Here is a 22,334-nt window from a genome sequence, read left to right as displayed (position 1 = left end):
TCAAAGACCATTTTGCTGTGGTTTGTAGCCAGATTTTGGGAGGACTTTAAAACCAGTGAGGTCTATTTGAGTGTCTTTCTTACAAAAAAGAAGTGTATTTAAAAAAAAGTAAACGGTCAGTCAGTCAACTGCAAGGTACTGTAAAATAAAAAATAAAAAACAGCCAGCCAGTCAGTTGACTGTAAAATACTGTGAAAATAATCAAAAAACAAGTTCATACTTTAATTTTGAATAACAGTACAAACTGTAAATTTGAGTGACAGTAGATAAGTGTTAATTTTATAGTAACATAAAGGTTCTTTGATTCTATAAATAGCAATTTGCAGTGGAAAAAAGCTTGTTGTACTCTTAACAATATTGTATTGATAATATAATAGTATCCTCCAAAATTTTACACAGAATTGACTCTGTTAAAAAAGTATTGGAAAGATACGATTCAAGCTAAATATGCTTGCGTATTTTATAATTGAAATAGGAAATCATTATTTAATTCATACTTTCACTGTGGATATTCAAATTATTTTTGGTCTGATGTGCAAATGTTTATAAGTAGGTCAATAGGTACTATTGTACAAATAACTGTTTCGGATGGGGTTTTATTTTGCATTCGATGGATTGTCATTTATATTATTCAACTAGTTCTTTCGTGGTAGATTCCACATCCATAAGTGGAAATTGTGCCACTCTAAACCCTGCTCGACTCAAACATTGTGATAAACAACTAAAAGAAGACCATCTGTATTTTAAAGGAAATGTATTTTGTGTGAAAGATTGAGGGACTCAATGAATGGAGTTTAGACTCTTCTGGCCTATAATGTTGTGTTTCTTTTTTGTGTATGACAACTATTGTAATTCTCACTGTAAATAAAGTTTTATAAATATATATTTTTTTCTACTCCCTGTTGCCACGGATAATTTTTTCCTCTCTATGCTTCATTGGAAACATCAGAACGTTTAGCCATGGATAATTCATTTTTATTTTTGACTGCGTCAGCTGGATCAAAGAGGGAACGAAAGTAAGACGTCTCAATCCGCTCTGACGTCAGGATACGAAGAACGTCAACGGGAAGCTTCTGTGTCACGTGACTCTGTTATCTCAGGTTTATTGGTCAACTAACCGGCCAACTACCAGACATACGATTCACAGTGAGGACACTTGCAGTGGGTTTGTTTTATAGGTCAGAGGGAAACGAGTGGGTGGAGTTAATGAAGCGACGACGCAGATAGAATGAGACAAAATCCCGCGACAACAGCCCATATAACCAAGAGTTATGTTATGTTCACCCGCTGCAGGTTATCCATGATAGACTCGTGAATGAATGGGTCTTTGGTCCTGCTCTTCCGCGTCATTTACACCAGGTGAGGCTCATTATCTGTAGACGATCTTTGATGGCGGTTGACAGATGGAGGACCAGGAAGCTGAGCAGGGGGAACCGTGTCGGCCTCTGTCCCAGAACAGCTGTATCAAACATGAACCCAGGAAGAACTTGTAACGGGGAGAGACGCGTCTGCGGCTGTTGGTGAGACAGCGCGGCACTTCCGCCTGCGCTCACAGCGACACACCGAGAAGCATGTCTGCGTCCTCCGCTGTCAAAAAGAAGCACGTTCGGTTTGCCAAGTTGGAGGAAGACGACGTCGACGATGGGCAGGAGGATGAGGAGGAGGAGGAGGAGGACACCCTGTTCGACCAGAGGAAGGACACCGGGCCCGGGCCCGGGCTGAAGAGCGCGCTGAAGGCCGTCAGGAGGACGGCCAAACCGGGCTGCGATGCCCGGGTGCAGGTGGTCGGCGGACGGAGGGGCGGGTACGGCGCGTGCGGCCGCTGGATGGTCACCCTGGTGCTCTGCGCCTCCTTCCTGGGCTTGGTACGTTTGGCAGTGAATGAGGGAATGATCACTAAGACGCAGACAAGTGTGTGTGTGTGTGTGTGGAGATCAAATAGCTAACTATAGATCTAGGTAACTGTAATGGGCTAAACTGTTTCTTTAAAACAATATGAACATATATATATATATCTTAAAACACTCTTATAACTCTCATAACATTTTGCGTTTCGATCTGTATCATAAAAGAAACTGTAAAATAACAGAAAACATACAGCTTCACATTGAATGACTTTCTACCCATTGGAGCCGCCTCTAAATTATATTATACCTGATATCATCATTATAGCTGTGTTGAGTGTCTCCCTCCGAGCTTTGAGCATAATCTGTCCTGTTCCATCATTCCCATCAACAGAAAGCTCCAAAGGTAAAATCTCTGTTAGAGAGGGATTCCTCTGATGGACAGAAGGAGCCGACACGTTTTTAACATGTGGTCAGAACATTTCAAGTCCTGCCTGTCATCATTAAAGAGGATACATCCTGGAGTGCAGTCGATCTGTGAACCAAGTGTTTCATAGAGACGAGGGCTGCAACTAGCGATCATTTTCATAACCGATTAATCTGTTGATTATTTTCTCAATTAATCAATTAGTTGTTTGGTCCATAAAATGGTGAAAAAGGTTGATCGTGTTTCCCAAAACCACAAGATGATGTTTTGTTTTGTCCACACACCAAAGATATTCAGTTTACAGAGGAGCAAAGAAACCAGAACATATTCACGTTTAAGAAGCTGAAATCAGAGAATATTATCCATAAGCTGCTCAGTGATGCCTTTAACAATTGAGCAGGTAGTGAGAATCCTGCACAGACAGCCTTCATATAGTTGCAAAACCTTTCTGCTCATGTCATTCAAATGCATGGGGGGAGAACTTACTGTACTCACTGGTTCACCTTAATTCAGTTAAAATCAGGGGAATAGTGAAGCTGCCCTGTGTTTTCAGAAGGTTCAAGAGGCACAGTAGTTGTTAAGCGAAAAAAATTCTCCCTCAAAAAACTTTAGAGTTCTTTAGATGATGTTGACACTTACTGTACAATGAGTGCACAAAATATCAAAAGGGTTGTATAAGTGTGTTGTCACCTTCAGTGATTATACATTGTCCATGGCCACTAACCCGAAGGTTGGTGGTTCCATCCCAGATTTCCGCAATCTGATACCCAGGTGGCAGCACGAATTTCTGCATGTCTACATTTCTACATCCACTGACATTTCTCAGTGGATGTCGACGCACTACCTGAAGCTTAATCTGGACAAGACAGAGAAGCTTTTCCTCTCAGGGAAGGTGTCTCCCACCAATGACCTCTCCATCACCATTTAGAACTCTGTGGTGAAGGAACCTGGGTGTGACACTGGATGACCAGATGTCCTTCGCTGCCAACAGCGCAGTGATGACCCGCTCCTTCAGATTCATCCTCCACGACATCAGGAGGATACGTCCATTCCTCACGAGAAAGCGATGGTACTCGCCTACCGTGCTGCAAATGGCTCAGGCCCTTCCTACATCCAGAACATGGTCAAACCTTAAACCCCAGCCCGTCCTCTCCGCTCTGCTAATGCCAAACCTCTTTCTACTCCCTCACTGCGAGGGGTGGGCAGCAACTGCTCAACTAAATCCCGTCTGTATTCTGTCCTGGTTCCTCATTGGTGGAACGAGCTCCCCATTGACATCAGGGCAGCAGAATCCCTTCAATGCTTCCATCACAGACTGAAAACTCACCTGTTCAGACTGCACCTTACTCCCTGAATTTATTTTTTAAAATTAAAAAAGAAAATCTAAAATGACCATTTTAAGCTGTTTTTGCCTGTTTGATAAATGTTGATGTACTCTATTGATTCTTGCACTTTTGGGTAATATCTTCATGGTTGAATGTGCTTATTGTAAGTTGCTTTGGACCAAAGCGTCTGCTAAATAAATGTAATGTAATGCATGCCGATGTGTCCTTGGGCAAGACACTTAACCCTAAATTGCCTCTGACAATGTGTGTGAATGGGTGAATGTGACTTGTCTTGTAAAGCACTTTGAGTGGCCAATAAGACTAGAATAATGCTATATGAATATAGTCCATTGGTCCATTTACCATACAGGAGAGCCTCATCACAGAAGGAACGGAGATGTCCACTCGTCCATGGATAGTAACTACAGAAACCTGCTCATTTAGCATTTTGACTTGACCTGACTTGACCAGTTTCTACTGTCACTTGTGCTCTCACATGTTGACTGAAACGGGGTAAGGCAGGGTTGTTCATACTGTATATGTGCCCGTTAACAGGAAGGAAGGAAAGGTGTAGACTGAAAAATGAGCGGTGCGTGGATAGATAACTCCTTGAATGCACCGAAGAACCAGTCACAAGACCTTCCCTGAATGAGACTTACCCTCATGATCTGTCGCAATCGTTGTGACCATGTCTGGTGTTTTTTCTAGGGGATGGGCATCTCCGTTCTCGGCCCCACCTTTGAGGACCTGGCTGTGAACGTGAAGAAGAACATCAGCAATATGTCCTATATCTTCGTAGGCCGCTCCATGGGGTACATCGGAGGGTCCCTCGTCGGAGGCCTTCTCTTTGATTGCATGAACCCCCACCTCCTGCTTGGTAACCCTTCTCTATTTATTGTATGGGTTTTTATAAACAATGTACTGCCATTGCAAATGCGGCTGAAAAAGTCCATGTGATTTCGCACTGTGGTTGGATGAAGAATGTATCCTTTGTTGTCATTCTTCCAACACGGTCCACCATGTCGGATGGTTGGGTGACAACTCTGACTGGTGTCTACAGTCTGCACATCTACCAGGCTTCTTCTAAACACCTTTTCTCTCATGACCTCTCTCTCCAGGTTTATCCATGTTGGTCACAGCACTTGGAATGTGTGCCATCCCTTTCTGTGTGCAGGCCATGGTCCTCACCGCGCTCATGTCCAGTATCGGGATGTCTATGGGTGTCCTGGACACAGGTGAGACAACACACAGTACATGAGTTTGCTTTTCTTGGTTAGAAACTCTTTAATGTAGAGACTGTTTAATGAAGATCATACACCTTTTCAATTGGTTGATCCTTAATGACTTAATAAAATTACATAATAAAACAACCGCATTCCATGAAGGTTTGCTAGTTCCAGAGCCTTGGTCTTGTAAGGAACATGCAGGCACTCTGGCAAGGTATTCAGACTACATTATAACAATGATTGATAGATAGATAGATACTTTATTGATCCTGAGGGAAATCTAGGTTGTGCGAGTTATTGTGTAAGTCTACTGTCTCACAGTTTGGGAGGGGATGTAATAAAATCCTGGTCCGCAGTCTGTGTCAGACTGAAGGGTACAATATAAATCTGAGGCACATCACATTGTGCAGTAAAAGCCTGGTGAATCATTGCACCACCGCGTACAAAGGCGCCATGTCAGTCTTCTGTGCCGTGATTTGGAGAAACAGCCAAACGGAAACTGTAGTAGTGAAATGGTGGATCACACTGATTACTAGTGCTTGTGTTGTGATGTCATCAGACCACTGCAAGCACTCTGCATGTCATACATCCTCAAGGTTCACTCATGGAAAACTCCACACATCAAAATGACCTGCTAGAAATTGGACTAGGATCCGGTTCACAATGGTTGAAAATGTTTGTGTTGACCACCACAAATTTCTCCACATTTCTCTCTTAACGGTCAACTTTTGAGTCACAAATGGAATCGAGTCATTGTTAATGAAATGTCTTACATGTGCTGCTCCTGTACTGGTGATAAAAAGTCATAAAGTCTGGAGGGAAAGATGCAGGGAGTTTCTCAGTAAACTTCTCATTGGTCATAAGCATCAAACACACCTTGGTTATGGTTCAGGCCAATAAATTAATTCTCTTAAAAATGACCGTATCGTGTCCTCAGATAACTTCACTCACCCCCCGAAGCAGAGTGGTTGTAGCAGGGTGCAGCAGTGAGCTGGCACCTAGTCCTCACATTATGATCATGATCACATTCAGCAGTAGGTTTGTACAGATACTACAGACATTTTCACTTGTCATTGCAGAAAAATACAGGGCTAAATCATGTCCTTAGTGTTCCCTGCCAACATGGATGCCTCCTCACTGGCTTCACTGGGCTGCTTACATGGATTGTTCATGTTACAAGTTACATTTGAGCTTTTCCTGCAATGACTTCAATTAGTCATCAATGATGGCAGCATGAAGTGAACCCCACACGATCCACTGTGGCCTGGACTTCTGAGATTCTAATTGTACATTGAAGTAAGTTAGATGTGATAAGACAAACTGTGTTATGTTTGCTGCTACAGGAACTCATTTATACCAACTTTTATCCAGAGATTGTTATCTTGAGGGCGTCAGGTTTTCATTTTTGTCATTCATTAATTATTACAAAAAAGACCCTTGTTACCTGCTGAGCTCAGTGTTTGTCAGTGATGATAAATGTTAACCATGGTTTGTGATTCTCTCCTCTGCCTGTCAGGTGGTAACGTGCTCATATTGGAGACGTGGGGCCAGCAGGCGGGCCCTCACATGCAGGCGCTGCACTTCAGCTTTGCAGCTGGGGCCTTTGTGTCCCCGATTATAGCCAAGCTAATGTTTGGTCTTGATGGGAACAGCAGCATGGGAGCCACAGCCACCGACTCCACACCTCCTGCAAACACAGAACAAATCACCAGCGTCCCTGATACTCAGAGAATTATCAGCTTCATCCACAGCAGGAGCAGTACACTCAAATCCACATGGGCCTACATTGTGATAGGCTCTTTCATTGGTCTTATCTCGTTTCTCTTCTTCATCCTTTACACTTGCATCAGCACTTCACGAGACAAAGCTCGCACGCCGTCAGGAAAGCCCCTGGTGGCTAAACACCACACGGCTCTTGTCGTGCTGCTCTTCTTCTTCTTTTTTGGCTACGTAGGTGCTGAGGTGGCATACGGTTCCTTCATCTTCAACTACGCCAAGGACTACGCACACATGCAACAGTCGCAGGCGGCCTGGCTGAATTCTTTGTTCTGGGCAGCGTTTGCTGCCTTCCGAGGGTTTTCCATCTTCTTCGCGGCCTGCGCGTACCCGGGCACCCTGATTCTCCTCAACTTGGTGGGCTGCACCCTCTCCTCCCTGCTTCTCTGCCTCTTCAGTAGGGAGAAGGTGGCCTTGTGGATTTGCACTGGTCTCTATGGAGCCTCAATGTCCACTACTTTCCCCTGTGGCATCTCCTGGATGGAGCAGTACACCACGGTGACCGGAAACACAGCAGCAGTGTTTGTGGTGGGTTCAGCATTAGGTGAAATGGTGCTGCCTGCACTTGTAGGCTTCTTGGGGAAGTTCTACCATCACCCCCTGCTGATGTACATGTCGTTCATCACCGCCACCTTTACCTCCATCCTCTTTCCTGTCATGTACAAGCTGGCCTCTGCCCCCAGCGACCAGAGCAGGACACCCCGCAGTGTGGGCCGACCGGAAGCCGACGACAGCGAATTCCGCAAGGCCCTGCTGGACCCTGGAGCCAACGATGAAGACGAGGACGACCCGGACAACGAGGCAGATAAGTGGAATGATGCAGACTTTGAGGTGATTGAGATGGACGACACAGCGAGCCTTGTGAATTCGCCCAGCAAGGCTTCATCTCCCCCTGATGTCACCAGGGTGGGAGGGAGCTCTGCTGCTCGTCACCAGGTGACGGAGCCCGACCCCCTCTGTCTGGTGGGAGACTCCCCCCGACAAGAGCTGCTACTCCCTGACAGGGAGAAGAGAGACTGAGCTTTCCTCCTCCTGTAGCAGATGTCTGGACCGTTCACAGTGCAGTGTATGAAAGGTTGAACTCCACTGTGACACTATGATGTTTTAATGTGAAGGGTTCTGTGTTGGCCTGATGCCTTCCACAGCGGGGTCAAAGGTCAGGGTAGGCTGTGGAACAGAAGCCTTCGGGCTGGTAGGAATTCAGTGCCTTGCTCAAGGACGCGTGAGCGGAGTGAACGAGTTTAGTCAGGGAAGCTCGTCCTCTTCATTATCCTCCTGCTGCCATTAACTAAATTTAATTTTGCACTTCTGCTGTGATTGTGTGACAGTTTAAGATTTTTTATTTAAAAAAATATATATTTTATACGTGTAGCGCCAAATAATACACATCTCAAGGCACTTTACATAGTGAGGTCGAGACTTCACAATATTACTGAGAAACCCAACAGCTCCCACAATGAGGAGCTCTAAGACTGTTGAGGAGAAAAAAGTGGAAGAAAATCTTTAATAATACTGACACTTAAAGATGAAAGGTCCTGCAGCTCTGGGAAGATTGAGATATAGATCAGATTTTTAATGGTTTCACCTGTTTAATGTTTGGTTGGTTGTCAGGTAGAAGGACGGAACATGGGTCAGGATAGAACTTGTTAAATTTTGGCGTATCCACAAATTCTTTTCAGCACTTTTCTTGAAGTGATTGAAGGCGATTTTTTTTACATTTTCAGATATCCCAGGGAATAATTTAGTGCAGTGATATCTATGAGTGTGTTCAATTTGAATTTCAGTTAAGACTGTTGGGCCTTGGTCTGTATTCTACTGAGTGATTTTCTAGTTGTTTTCGTTATCTCCTGTAATGTGTCATGAGTCTTTAAATCATGTGTTGTGATTTGATGAAGTTAAAAAAAAAAAGACTCACTGAATAAATACAATTACTTTTTATTATATCAATCTCAAACCTCCACCCACAGCAATGTCCATTAAAAACACAAAAACACCTCCTTCGTCATCCTTTATACATTTATACAAATACACAGATCCTGTGTACGGCTGTATGGGGAAGTGAAGTTCAGGGCTTGACAGAGTTTGATGACTTTTTTTTGCACAGAAAATTGGAAATTGTACACAAAACCATATGCACAAGGAAATAATAGACTCTTCATGACATAAATTATCAAAATACAGTATTGCAACAGTCCCAGATTTAAAAAAAACTGAATTTTCTTCCAGTTTCCTCTGTAGAGAGTTTGACGTTAAATCTGTCAAAATGGACATGGGTACAATCAGGGTGAACTGGATGAAACTTGGCATCCTTCCACAGAATGCATAAAAACAGGGTTGGTTGCATTCAAATAATTTGATGCTAATGCACAGTTAGATCAAATGGTGGAGCTGTACAGGAAGTATTTACAGGACTGCAGTTGTCATATAAAAATGCAGAAAGGTGAATCAGGGGTATGAATGTAGGTCGTTATGAGATTAGTATGGAGCACCTTAAAGACCGATGATTCAAACTGCTACAGCGCAAACAAAGTACGAGTCATCCTTGATTCAATTGTGTGTAGTTCCATGACGGGCAGTCTGCAGCTGTGGCACCGCACACATTAGTTTCACTTAGGCCATAGCAGCTAATGGAGATGGCAGCAAACAAACATAAAGACAAACAAAAGCCCAGGGAGGGGGATCCCCCCCACAGGACTGTCTGCGCACCAAGAAAAAACACTTGTATAACAAATAACAGTTACAAGACAGTGAAAACCCAACAGGGTTCAATCAAAGCACCATTTAAACTATCACAACTGAATGGACAATCAAACACTGAGATGGGATGAGGGGGGGGGGGGGGCAAACAATGAGCACCAAACCAGCGGGGAGCCAATCAGAACTGCTCCATCAGCTGTCGGAGGTAGGGGGCCCTGGAGAGCTGTCTGTTGACCCGGGCCAGCTTGTACAGGACGGGACAGTCTAGGGACACGCAGGGAACCTGCCGCTCTGCACAGCCACTGCAGTTCCTACAGACCTGCAGAAAACACACGACCAGGGGGTGAGCACAGACATGACTGTAGGCTGTGATGCATTTTACATTATATTCGCCTTGTGAAGCCACTCACAGTCCTGAATGAAGCTGGAGATCAAATATGGTGTGGAAACTTTGAGTGAACGTGAACCTTTTCAGTAGGTAAATTATTGAAATTAACTTAAATATGCTATTTCATATTTTTAGTATTTTTAATTACAGAGGGAGCAGTTGTCATTTTAAGATGTTAAAAAACATATTTCCATAAAGTTGGAAGCTACTCTAGCCTCTCACCTTCAGCAGCTGGTCCTGCTGACTCTCCCACTGTCGTATGTCCTGGTAGAGTGTGACGGCAACTCGCTGGGGTTCAGCACGACACCGCGAGCACACGCCCAGCTGGGTCAGCTCGTCACACACGGGGCAATGAAGCGTGGTGAAGTACTGAGAAATGGTTCCCTTCCTTACCCATTCCTCGCCACCCGCCGCCGCCGAGCACGAGGCTTTCTGGATCTGGAGAGAGACGAGCGAGCGACACCACTAAATAAACGGAGTATCCCCAAAACAACAACAACAACTGATGCTTCACTAATACTGGGTTTCTCTGTGCCCACAGCCAGGTCGATGTGTCCACCCCAAACATCAGACTGTCTACATTTAGTCAAATCTACCCTTTCATGTAATAATGAGGACACGTTAATTCTTATTAATGAGAATAATAATTAAAAAAAAATCTCACAAACATCGGCAGGGTTTAAAGATACCATGTTGAGTTTTCATTTTGAGAGAGTGATGTAGGTATACAAGAGCATAATGCAGATAAATATATACTAGTAAATAAAACAAAAAACAAATTCAAATCTAAGTTTACGTTCTTTTCCTTGATGAAAGAAAGAGCTCGACCAGCAGGTGGCGTGCGTGTTCTGTCACAACAGAAGCTCACTCCATTATTGACAGACTGAGGCAGCAGCGCTGCAGTTTGATGACACTCATTCAATCCTCAGCAGGAAGCGGGAGAGACATTTTCTCCTCCTTTGTTCTCGCTCCACTAAATACACAGAATAAGGAAAACCATCCGACCGTCTGTATTTATTGCTCCATTTGCAGGCTGATGTAAACATTCCTTAATCAAGGATGAATCCTCCACACTCAAGCTCATTCAGATTTGAGTCCTCATTTTGATCGCTCTGCTTCCTTCTTTTATTCTGAAGGTTTTCATGTTGTAATACAAGAGAATTATTATATTATCTGTGCTGCTGCTAAATTGTCGCGATAACATAAGAATGGCTCTGTCTTCTCACCCTGGGGAGCTCCTGGTACCAGCTGAGCACGTCCACTCCGATCAGCTGGAACATGCGGGCCAGCGGCGGCAGGATCTGCTTGGTGATGTAGTAGGTGGCGTTTAGGCGGAGGCTGGGGTCCTGCAGAACCTCCATGGGCCGACGCACCAGCTGGATGAGGGGCACACCGGGGATCCCGTAAACAACCACGTAGGGCACCCGCTCGCCCACGCGGGGCTCCAGGCGACGGTCGTATGCCATCATACGCCTGAGATCAATCAAGACACAACAGACTTGGTGAAACTGATCTCCACGAATAAAAACTATTTTTGCCAAGCTGTTATTAACAAGAGTTCTAATGCAGCTCATGTAGTTGACAATAATGTTCATTTCACTGTGAATCACACAAATAATCAATCTTCATCAGAAATCAACAGGGCTGGTGCTTTTCAAACACAGCGGATAGACTGTACTAGTGATGATGAATGAGGCTGAGTGTTTCCCTCAACCATGCCTCTGAAATCTGATTTTTTTTTTCCTATCCATTAAGAGCTGGGTTGCCAAGCAACAGACTCAGGTACTGTACACGCACTGGTGCAGTCAGACAATGAGCACTGTGGGGAAGGAATAATTGGATTCACACTGAGTACTGTAACTGTAGTTTACAGCATGCTCTTCCACCTTGTCCTGCTCTCTGACACACACACACACACACACACACACACACACACACACACACACACACACACACACACACACACACACACACACACACACACACACACACACACACACACACACACACACACACACACACACACACACACACACACACACACACACACACACACACACACCTGGTGAGCTCCAGTGCAGGGATGCAGGCTCCGGGCCGGTACGAGCCACTGCCTCTGTACTCCTTGGCGAAGGTCAGGTCCTGCATGCTGGCCCGACCATCCAGGACCTTCACACACTGACGCTGCACAAACTGCTTCACCTGACTGATGTCCCGCGTCTCAAACAGCAGCTTAATGGAACGCTCCAGAATCTGAGGAGGACAACCAAGAAACAAATCAACAAACATATGGAAGATGAGAGGAGAGAATGAAGATGGGAGACGGAGAGATAAACAGAGCACAAATATAGGACTGACTTGACATGTAAATATAATTATGATATACTTATGTGTGACTCAGCATTAATACTGGTACATTTCAGTCTAGACACAATACCAGGGGCCTTTTCCCTGATTGACACGCGTGAGTAAATGAGAGCAGGAGAGAAGCTGGCATGGCTGTGATTGGTTGTAGAGCACAGAGAAAGAGGAGAGGGAGGAGAGGAGAATGGTTTGCTTGTTACCTTGGAAACAGCGGGGCAGCCGTCGCGGCGCACTGTCTCGATCCCTTTGGCGTCAAAAACAGGTTCCTTTTGGTCGAGGCTCTCGTACATGTATCCCACGTAGCGCTTCTTTGTCTGCAGCACGCAGGGCAGGTACACCTGGGACACGCACACACATACGTACACAGAGAATAATTACCTCCAAATGTGTTTATGCGTGCAGAAGGAGAACAAAAATTGGCACAGACTGAAACAAATCCAAATCAAAGTTCACAGACATTTCAGACAGTGTGTGTGTTTGTGTGTTTATGTGGTGAGTCCTGTGGGGAAGCATTACCTTCTCAAACTTAAGCTTGACAGGCTTGGGATTGGTTGCAGTCACTGCATCTGCGATCTCGTTGCCGATCTTGAACGCCTGCTCTTTGGTAGCTCCCTTCAGCAACACAAACATACTGCAAAAAAAAGCAGAGAGCAGCTCACTATCACTGTCCATTTATTTCTGTCCCTGTGACCCCAGCCAGTCACCACGGAGCTGAGTGTTGAGAGGATATGATCTGATCTGTCAGGCCAAGTTCAGACAACTTCTCAAAATTAAAAATATAACTAAAGTTCCAATGCTTATGTGTATGCTTTATGCGTATAGGGAATTCATTTAAGTGACAGCTACCTTTATTATATAAGCCAAGCCATGGTGCCAAAGTAAAGGAATAGCTGAAATCTCAATGATTTTCATTGATAAGTCATTTTCATATGGGCTGCATGTAAGTAAAAAATGAAAGAGGAAATTTGACAAAGAAGAAGAGTGAAGTCTGACAGGAAGACCAAACATGGGCCCAGAATTTTTTTTTGGTTCCCTGCTGATCTAATTTACTTTTATCACCAAAGTGCAAATGAGACAAAAAGTTGATTCCTACTGTTTAAAATACAGTCAGTACAGTTGAAACACTGCAGGAATGACAGCTTTGCAAAAGTGGTAGCTGCAGCCTTTGAGAATATTTTTTACGCCTTTCAGCGAGTCGTGAAAACAATTAGGAAGTTCATGCTGAATGAAAATGCTGGAGCAGCATGGAAACGCAGCTCAGGTACGATGGATGCTGTACAGAGCTGCAGGCGGCGTTAACACAGGGCGAGAGACTGAGAATTGGAGGAGGTGCTAATGCCGCCTACCTGTCTGTGTCGCCGTACACAACACGCGCCCCCCATTTCTTGGTGTCATTGACCAGCCGGATGGCTCTTTCCAGGGTCTCTCTGGCTTTGTGAACGATGCTGTCTCCGACCTGGAAACCACAGGTGACGAGACCCAGATGAACAAACAGTGTGGGAAAAGACTGGTGAAGCGGTGTGGAGAACAACAGAAATGGAACTTTTATATACTATATTTCTCATAAATATGTGTGGTGTGTGTTTACCATTCCAAAAGACGCAGAAAGGCATTTAAATATGGTGGAAGCTGGAATTTGAAAACAACCAACACATAGCTAATGTTCTCATCCTTTGTTGTATCAAATGTTTTTCTAAATGCAAGCTAAATGGTTTCATTTAAATATGATGAATCTGCGGGTTCATCCTCCTCTCTGCCCCCTCACTCTCACAGAGCAGACAGTAACCTTTGACAAGCTTACCTCCACGCTGGGCATGCGCCCAGAGTAGTTGGCTGCGGTGTAGCCGAAGGTGACGTTGGCAATGAGCTTGAGTCCCAGCTGTCGAGCGTCAAGCAGCCTCATAAGGGCTTTGTCCTGCTTGTAGCTTTTCATTGACTGCTTCACCATGATCCTTGTGTTGAGGATTTCCTCCAGCATGCTGGGCACAACTCCTTTACGCACTGAGGACTGGACATGAAGAGCATAAACGTGAGAACGAATGCAGGGCATTCAAGGCGAAAGCATTTTCCATGTCACTGTGGCTTAGTGTGTACAGCTGCATTTATCCTGCACGTCGGAGCTTTGTCCCCTGACAGGTGACACACATCTGGCTCATCTGAGAAACTCTGGCAATGAGTGTGTGAGTGTGTTTTTTTAATGTTATGTAATGAGACTGTAGGACAGGAGCCAAGGAGTGTGGAGCAATGAGTGAATTACAGAAAAACCTGAATGGGAGGATGCAGAGCATGAAGTGGGCTTTGTGTCGACGAGCTCAGCGTTCACAACAGCTAATGAAGCTAAATAAATCTAGACTGTTGCAGGACTCCAAGACATGATTCATAATGAGATAACATCAAGTCCTTGGTTAAAGCTCTTTAGAGCAGAGGTCAGAGTGTGCTGTACCTTGACGAAGGCGATGCCGTTGGGTGACACAGTGATGTCGTTGCGGAGCTGGTAGAGGATCTCAGGAGGAATTCGCAGGGAGGTGCAGCCAAACTTAAACTCATCAGGCCTGAGAAACAGACATATGTGTATGAATATCCTGTCACTGCCTTGTAAAATTCAGCGAATATTTCCTAACGGTCCGCTAACTGTCGGTTCTGTGTGTGCACGGAAAAAAAGTATTCTTCAGTTCAGCCGAAAACCATGATTATGGCTCACAGCACATGAAAATCTAAAATGTAGTATCTCAAAAGCTTGTCAGCAGATCGAAGCCTGAAGCTCTCTTTAACCTCCTGGTTGACTGCTGTTGTCTTTGGACTTGATAAAACACAGTGGACCAAATCCAGCAGATGACATGGGACCACAAATCATCACCGACTGTGGAAAACGTCACACTGGACCTGGATTCTGATTCTCACCACTTTTCCTCCAGACTTTTGAACCTTGATTTCCAAATGAAAAGCTAAATTTACTTCCTCAGGATTGCGGTTGCATCTACTGATCTAGATACACAGTATTTACACTGTATGAATAACAGTTTACTCAAGCTCAAAATTAAATATTATAATTTGAGGTTTTTTAGTTGTAGGACATAATTATAAAAAAAATGCTTGAAACATTTTACTTTACGTATAATGACTCATACATCAAATGTTCACTTTCCTAAATAACTGATGAAAATATTCGTGAAATTCTATAATTTTCTGTGATATACATTACTTTACTATGGATATAATATATAGTCCTTACGAAATTGCTGCAATTCTCAAATATATAAAATGCTTTATATTTTATACAAAAAAAGGATTGACTGAGCTCAAATTTCCATCTGTCCCCTGGGCTAATTTATCATTTCATGCTCTGCTGAGGATAAGAAGCATGGAGCCTGTGTATGTTTGCTCTGCACCACTCATTCTCTCTGTAATACTGGACAAGTAAACATATGCATGTTGGATAGAGAGCTTCATGGCTCCTGCAGTTGCTATGCAACTGCAATAATCGTGGTGAAAAAAGATATTTCCCAACTTGCAGTGAACAACAATAAGCTCACAACATGTCTGTTCCATTGAAAGTAATGAGGGAAGGAAGGCAGAGTCTGAGGGAATTCAGTACATGCTGTAGGAGTGTGAACCTTACGTTCCCAGGCTGTCCATGTGACCAAGGCAGGTGGAGTAGCAGTAGTTGTACGCGATGACGATGGAGGGGTAGAGTGACTGGAAGTCCAGTACAACCACTGAGTTACTGTAGAAGCGCGACTCAGGCTCCATCACCAGTGGGAGGCACTGCGGTGCCCTCTGCTGGGCGCGCTGCTGGAAGCTGGGTGTCACGGGGATGTAGTTCAGAGGCTTGGCCAAGCGTAGCATCATGGACTCCACACGGTACTGCAGGAACGAGAAGAGAGCACTTTTACTAAGGATCCTTCCACTCATATTAACCCACAGCTAAAGTTCAAGCGGCTTTGAAGCCCCAGTGTGTAATTTTTGTAATTTTCTGGTGGTGAAGTTGCAAACCTAACCAACTGAGAAACCGACAGGGAGACTTTATGGTGAAACACTGCCGATTCCATTTCAATTTCTGGCAGCGCTGAAGATTCAACGTAAATCGGGTATTCCTGACTGTTTGAGACTTACACAGAGGTCGGGTCCACCTCATGTCATTCAAAGTTGACGAAAAAACTGGTTCTTTGTTGCAGGTGATTATACATATATGAACACATAGTTATGGACTATATATTACATTTTTGTGAACAAGTTTTACACACTGTAGCTTTAAATCATTTTAAGCCACTTTACAGAGAAACAAACAGTAAAAACATTTACGTTGACAAATTATACAGATGTTGGAACTTTGGCAGCAAATAGGGACAACATCCTTTTTCATCTCGGAATCCTGTTTTTACCTTCCTGAGGAATATACACAGAGTCCAAACATTCACTCTCCTTCAGCTGTTTTAGTCTCAACCGACTGAAAAAATATCTGTGTCTTTAGCTGCTCAACGCATCACTGTGATCACCAGCTAGTGGCTAACGGTCTCTCCGCCGGTTTACGAAGACATTTTCACTGAATTGAGGCTAATTAGAGCGGTTAGACTGAACCTCTGTGGGTTTATCACCACAAGCACTTCACATCACACACATTCATTTGACCCACTGTTCATATTAAAATGTTTCTAAGTGCAGCCATAACATGTTTCAGAAATATATAATTGACTAATGGGTTAGTTTTGACTGTAACTCATCAACAGGAAGACTATAGAGCAGAAAACTGTAAATGGACTTCATTTCTAGTCATATCAACAACTCAAAGCTCTTTACAGTTCAGTTGACATTCACCCATTCACACACACTTGTACAGTGCTTCTACATCTGGCGCTTTGTCTATCACACACTGCTGAACCAACACTTTTTGTACTGAAGACCTGAAATGAAGAGACGTGTGTGTGATGTGTGTGTGTGTGTGTGTGTGTGTGTGTATTGGGGGGGGGGGGTTACCTGTGATCCCCGGGTCAGAACATGGAAGAACTGAATCCCAAACAGTCTGGCCAGCTCACTGGTTCTGCCAATGATGTCATGCTGCTGCAGGAGCTGCATGGTGCCGCGCACTCGGCTCACGTAGTGGTCGACCATCTTCCACCTTCAGAGACACACACATCAGCACTCATTGTTGAATGTACACTAGTGCAGTGCTGGTTCTAAACATGCCTGTTTGAAATGGGCCGTTTGATTGGCTTGTAGTGTTGCTGTTGGCAGCTTTCTTGAACAGCAAAAGTGATCTGCAGTAATCGAGCTGCGGCGAGTAAAACATCTGCAGGACTCAGTCCTCAGAGCCACTGCACAAAGAGTATTTCGGCTGTTTATTCTGCAGTAGAACAGTCTTCTACAGGGAGCTGTTCACATGTTCATTCAAACTTAATTAACGTGTCGCGTGTCAAATTGCACAACATTTGCCACTGCACTGCAAGACACTTGCCAAGTTTGAAGTTGATCGGATGAACGTTTTTGGAGACAGACAATTTACTTCATACAGAAAGTGATACCTCGCATCTTGTAGATGTAGTAGGCTATTTATGGGTTAGGTATGGTGTTTGTGGTTACATTTCATTATCATATTCATGCTATTTACAATAGTGTGGAAAAACAGATTTAAAAATAGGTCAAGCATGACTGGCCAAGCCACAGTCATGCCGTTTCCAATAAAAACAGATGAACATCATCAGAACAACAACAACAACAACAACAACCAATGATTCACATTGATGATGAAGTGTGACACGAACCTGTATAAATCGGTGTTGTGGTCAAACCAGTCAGACAGCGTGCGGGGGCTGTACAGGGGGAAGCGCTGGTGGAGCACATGGAAAGCCACATTCTCAAAACTGTAGTTGTTCAACGTCACCTGAAGGAGAAAATATAAATATAAGAGACTGACTTTAACAGAACATCATCAAGCCCCTAGACTCATATGTTATGATTGCTGATCAAACTCAGACATGAACAGACTGAAAACAGTCCTAGTTCAATATCAGGTGAAAAAAAAATGCAACATAAGATGTAGAGGTTGTCACATGCCCTAACTTAACTTGTCTAAATCATAAATCACCACTGAACCTTTTTTGACGGTGGCTTGTCTTGTGAGCCCTTAAAACAAAGCATCTGACCTCTCTGACCCTTACAGGCCTCCAAAACCCCTGCTGGGAAGCACTGTTTAGGTTATTGCACAACTCTATTGACTGGTCAGCTAGGGCCAAACATTTATGAGGGTAAATGCCTCTGAAATTGTAAAAATCCATCCCAATTATTTGCCAGTCATTGCATTTCACACACTATCATTTGTTCAGCAGTGACATGGCTGTATATGAATGTTACAAGCCACTGTAGGCCACAATAAAATAAACTACTGAGCTCACAGTTTAAAGCAGCAAAAACTGTTGCACTGTCCAGGCAGCAGCCCAGAATTCAAACTCAAGACAATCCACTGCAGCAGAAAAAAAAACTAACAGTGGAGAGTCATGCCTGGAGGACTAGAGGAATGAGACAAAGTAGGTCACCAGTCAGCACTGCTGATGGCTGACAACAGCATGTGTGTGCGTGTGACGGATGGAGGTCATGCCAGGACACCTGCCTCAGTCTTCATCACCCTCCACAGGTTGAGGGTGATGCGTCCGATGATGTTGATCTCAGTCATGGTGTCGGCTCCGTACTCGTCCCTGTCTGCAGCGAAGCGGTTCTCTTTGGAGTCACCTGAGGACACGCACAGAGCCAGACAACCACTGATTACAGAGGAGCTGCCAGAGGCTCCCCATTCAGCAGCTGCACACACACACATACACACACTTACATTCATTCACACACTAAAGAAACACATGTTCCGTACCAACACATTCTGCTGTCAGATAGAGACACACAAACATTACAGTACCTAGAATGTGTACATGCACTCACACAGTTTCTTAGATTTACTCAGGTAAGTAGATACTGTAGTTACATTGTGATGCAAGATTACATTTAATCTGGAACTGTCTACTTTTTACAGTCATCTACAAAAGCTTTCTCTGCAGTCTGGTTGATAATGGTTTCAGTGTTAGACCAAAGGACTGCTTAGATTAAACAACGCCACTTGAGAGAAACATTAACTTCCGGACCAAAGAATGAACTCAGTTACAATCTACAATCTCAAAGTTTTGTGTATAACAATACAAATTAGCCATGAATGTAAAGTCTGTTTGGTTAGAGAGCCACAGCCACCTCATACCCTAGAAATCATTCATATTTTTTTCCATTTCAAAAATCATTTATTTATTTATTATATTTGTATCATACAATTAGTTATTAATTAATAAAAAGCTTTATTACTACTTCTGTGACACTTGTGGTCCTCCATAGATTTGAGAACTATTATGGCGCTCAAGGAGTAAACAATACTACAAATACTTTATGCATCCATACATCAAGACATAAGACATCCAGACATACCTGGCACTCGTGACAGCTGCTGACAAAGGTCCACTCGGAGCACTGCGGCCCGCTGCAGCAGGTAGCCCCAGGAATGCATCTGCACCTCGTATCCCAGCAGGATGTCAGGGTCATACCTGACAGAACACGGCCATGTGAGCACAGGAAGTTAATTTTCATGTACTCAAATCAAAGTAATGGACATAGCTGCTGCTTCAAAGGATGGCCTCTAGGAAATCTATTGAATGTAAAGAATTGTTAGCATTTTCATAAATGACATAATGTTATGAAGAATCACATACATTATTGTCTTTCTTTGCCACCCCAGTTGTAAACATAGATTTTTTTCAAAATTCACGGTGTAAAACCCAGCAAAGGTTTAGATAGTCATTATAGAGATTTTTCACAGCAACCATGAAACAGGTCTATTCAATGAGAACACACGCACGGACCTCCTTATTATAGTGATCAGCTCCTGAAGCAGTATCTTCTCATCAGTGGCATATTTCACCTGCAGCCCAGAGACGCCCGACCTGACCAGCAGGGGCGCTATGTGCTTGTCACCTGTAATGGGATTTTAAAAAGTGTCAGTCTGATGTTGACAGTCATTTTACTTTGAAGAGTTGAATGTAAAATACGTAAAACCTCAACAGCAGAGGCTAATTTTTAAACTCCGCTGAATTTTGCTACACAGAAACATATCTGAACACCTTTCAGTGCAGAGGGACGAAAATACTGAAAAATCATGTACAAAGAATCAAATGCAACGTTATTTTGACAAAGTAGGACCAACATCTTTGTCTCCTCTAGCAGAGCAGGACTTTTACCTGGGTCACAGCTTTGACAATCTTTGTCCACCACAATGGCACCATTCACAACGGTGCCATCTACACCTGTCAGCGGAGCATCAGAACTGAGGCAGTAGAATAAGGCACATATGGGGTCGAACTCAGGGTCAGGTTCGAGGTCACGGCGAGTCCTTGCATGAAGCTCCATGCCCATCAGTGTTAGGTACTGCACCTGAGGACGGATGACAAAAACCATCAATGCTGTGTGAAAAGGAAAAATCAGCTAAGGCTGAAATCTTCAAACTGATATTTCGTGGTTACAGTGTGTTTTAAAACAGAAAAGATGAGGTTACCTTCAACCTATTAAAAGATATTTCTTCATCTCTTCAAAACTACTTCCAGACATTACCTTCTGTATATCTCCACCACTGCTCTTTTTTAGCAGCTCATCTGATTGTTTCAGTTGCAAGAAAATTACCAGGCTACTGTAATAATAATAATAATAATGATACATTTCATTTATAGAGCACAATAGCACTACCACTATAGCCATGGATATATTACCAATTGCTTATGATAACCTTCAGCAAGGTGATTATGTTTTCAGCAGAATTGGCTCAATCTTGGCGCAGCTGCTGGATAAAGGAGTGAATTTTTCAAAAATTTTCTTTAATATTGCGAGATAAGGCGTGTTTATTTATTTCTCGAATCTTTACTGATTTCCCAGGGAATAATGCCCAAAAATCTGGCATATTTATGGGACTGATATGGTAAATGGTAAATGGACTGTATTTATGTAGCGCTTTTTCTAGTCATATACACCACTCAAAGTATTTTACAGGAAAGTCACATTCACCCATTCACATTCATACAGCGCTGCTATTTACCGCGCATTTTTCAGCCACATTCATACTTGCCTTTGTCGGAAGAGCAGTCAGAGGCAAGTTAGGGCTAAATGTCTTGCCCAAAAGGACACAACGGCATGTGGACTGGGGGAAGCTGAGATCGAACTGCCTTCTTTTACTGATCCAAGTCTCTCTAGATAAGTGCATCTATTAAATGCCCAAAATTTTGCGAGTAAATCCTAACAGGTCGCATGAGGATGGGATTCACACGTACGTGTTACATGGCTCTAACCAGGCCGTGATAAAATTTGTATAAGATACTTCTGTCAGTGCCTTACTCTGTGGAATATAATATATATATATATGTATGTATATATATTTTGTTTTCTAAAAAGAAACAATCTTTTCATAAATCATAAGGGGCCAAACTTCACAGATGTAAAATGCTATTTTAAATACAAACAGCCGCACAAAAACTTTGCCGAAAGATAGTCTGAAAAACTTGAGAAATAATCTTTCACATTGATGATAGTCTCACAGTTAGAATAAGCTAGAGAACAAATTGAGTCATTTTTGATTTATTGGTACCGATAATTTGTGAACTTTACTACCTAACCCTTGCAATAACCTGCTGGTCATCAAGTTCTGCATGATATACAATAACATCTGCACAAAACAAACAAACAAACCAAAAAACACCTTCAATACTGATATGAGCCAAGTGCATATGAGCCAAGTGTGCAGCTCACCTCATGCAGAGCTTTGGCATCCTGCAAGTTCTGCATGCTGACTTTGAAGCCATAGGAGTTGGCTATGCTGGGCCCTTCAATTTGAGAATTATCTTTCTTTGGCACATTCAAAGCAGCAAACTGGTTCTGTGGATGACAATATGAGAAATATCCACATGAACAAGACAACACATGCACATCAGGTGAAAAGGAAAAACCTATACCAGTTCAATTCATGAAGAGGACTGAAAAGTGAAAGGAGGGACTGACTGCGCTCCACACTCTCCATGCAGAGCTGTACACCTGCATTCTAGCGCTGTACTGAACCATTGAAATGGTGGCTGATGTGGTGATAGATCTGACAATTGAACACTTTCTTACCTGTATCTGTGTGGTCAGTAACACTCTTCTCAGTCGGCCCGTCTGGCTTCTCCTCCTCTGCTGGAGTTCCTGAGAAATGGGATTCTCTGCAGCAGGAATGATACATAAAGA

General features: G+C 43.5%; 2 protein-coding genes across 3 annotated transcripts in view; one reads left to right on the top strand and one right to left on the bottom strand.

Annotated features, from left to right (window-relative positions):
• The first annotated feature begins 1,115 nt into the window (after positions 1–1,115).
• Positions 1,116–8,591, top strand: mfsd4b (major facilitator superfamily domain containing 4B). Of its 2 annotated transcripts, XM_035617040.2 has the most exons (5): positions 1,116–1,865; positions 4,305–4,473; positions 4,715–4,831; positions 6,339–7,126; positions 7,265–8,591. In XM_035617040.2, exons 1-5 carry the CDS (start codon positions 1,572–1,574, stop codon positions 7,616–7,618), a joined length of 1,722 nt encoding a protein of 573 aa, XP_035472933.2. In that variant the 5' UTR covers positions 1,116–1,571; the 3' UTR covers positions 7,619–8,591. The 2 variants fall into 2 exon arrangements, with proteins under 2 accessions (XP_035472933.2, XP_035472932.2); XM_035617039.2 differs by having other exon boundaries at positions 1,117–1,865; positions 6,339–8,591.
• rev3l (REV3 like, DNA directed polymerase zeta catalytic subunit) overlaps positions 8,518–22,334 on the bottom strand; it is a 69,904-nt gene continuing 56,087 nt past the window's right edge. Inside the window, exons 15-32 of the mRNA XM_035617038.2 lie at positions 22,224–22,309; positions 21,864–21,989; positions 20,309–20,501; positions 19,934–20,045; positions 19,503–19,618; positions 18,652–18,770; positions 17,807–17,925; positions 17,022–17,163; positions 15,667–15,911; positions 14,491–14,599; positions 13,849–14,055; positions 13,394–13,503; positions 12,564–12,678; positions 12,248–12,385; positions 11,746–11,936; positions 10,910–11,156; positions 9,906–10,121; positions 8,518–9,614 (exon numbers count right to left, since the gene is read on the bottom strand). Coding sequence (XP_035472931.2) covers positions 9,474–9,614; positions 9,906–10,121; positions 10,910–11,156; positions 11,746–11,936; positions 12,248–12,385; positions 12,564–12,678; positions 13,394–13,503; positions 13,849–14,055; positions 14,491–14,599; positions 15,667–15,911; positions 17,022–17,163; positions 17,807–17,925; positions 18,652–18,770; positions 19,503–19,618; positions 19,934–20,045; positions 20,309–20,501; positions 21,864–21,989; positions 22,224–22,309 — 2,732 coding nt within the window. The 3' untranslated portion in view covers positions 8,518–9,473. The remainder of the gene's footprint in view (positions 9,615–9,905; positions 10,122–10,909; positions 11,157–11,745; positions 11,937–12,247; positions 12,386–12,563; positions 12,679–13,393; positions 13,504–13,848; positions 14,056–14,490; positions 14,600–15,666; positions 15,912–17,021; positions 17,164–17,806; positions 17,926–18,651; positions 18,771–19,502; positions 19,619–19,933; positions 20,046–20,308; positions 20,502–21,863; positions 21,990–22,223; positions 22,310–22,334) is intronic.

This window comes from Scophthalmus maximus, chromosome 18, assembly GCF_022379125.1.
Source record: "Scophthalmus maximus strain ysfricsl-2021 chromosome 18, ASM2237912v1, whole genome shotgun sequence".
NCBI classification, from domain to species: domain Eukaryota; kingdom Metazoa; phylum Chordata; class Actinopteri; order Pleuronectiformes; family Scophthalmidae; genus Scophthalmus; species Scophthalmus maximus.
The sequence above is the reverse complement of the archived record's forward strand: the minus strand, read 5'-3'. Positions and strand labels throughout refer to the sequence as shown.

Bases quoted from the DNA above. Each gene is read 5' to 3' on its own strand.
- mfsd4b (XM_035617039.2), top strand. From the start codon at position 1,572: ATGTCTGCGTCCTCCGCTGTCAAAAAGAAGCACGTTCGGTTTGCCAAG. The intron at 4,474-4,714 runs GTAACCCTTCTC...CTCTCTCTCCAG, and splicing joins GAACCCCCACCTCCTGCTTG to GTTTATCCATGTTGGTCACA. The intron at 4,832-6,338 runs GTGAGACAACAC...TCTGCCTGTCAG, and splicing joins TATGGGTGTCCTGGACACAG to GTGGTAACGTGCTCATATTG.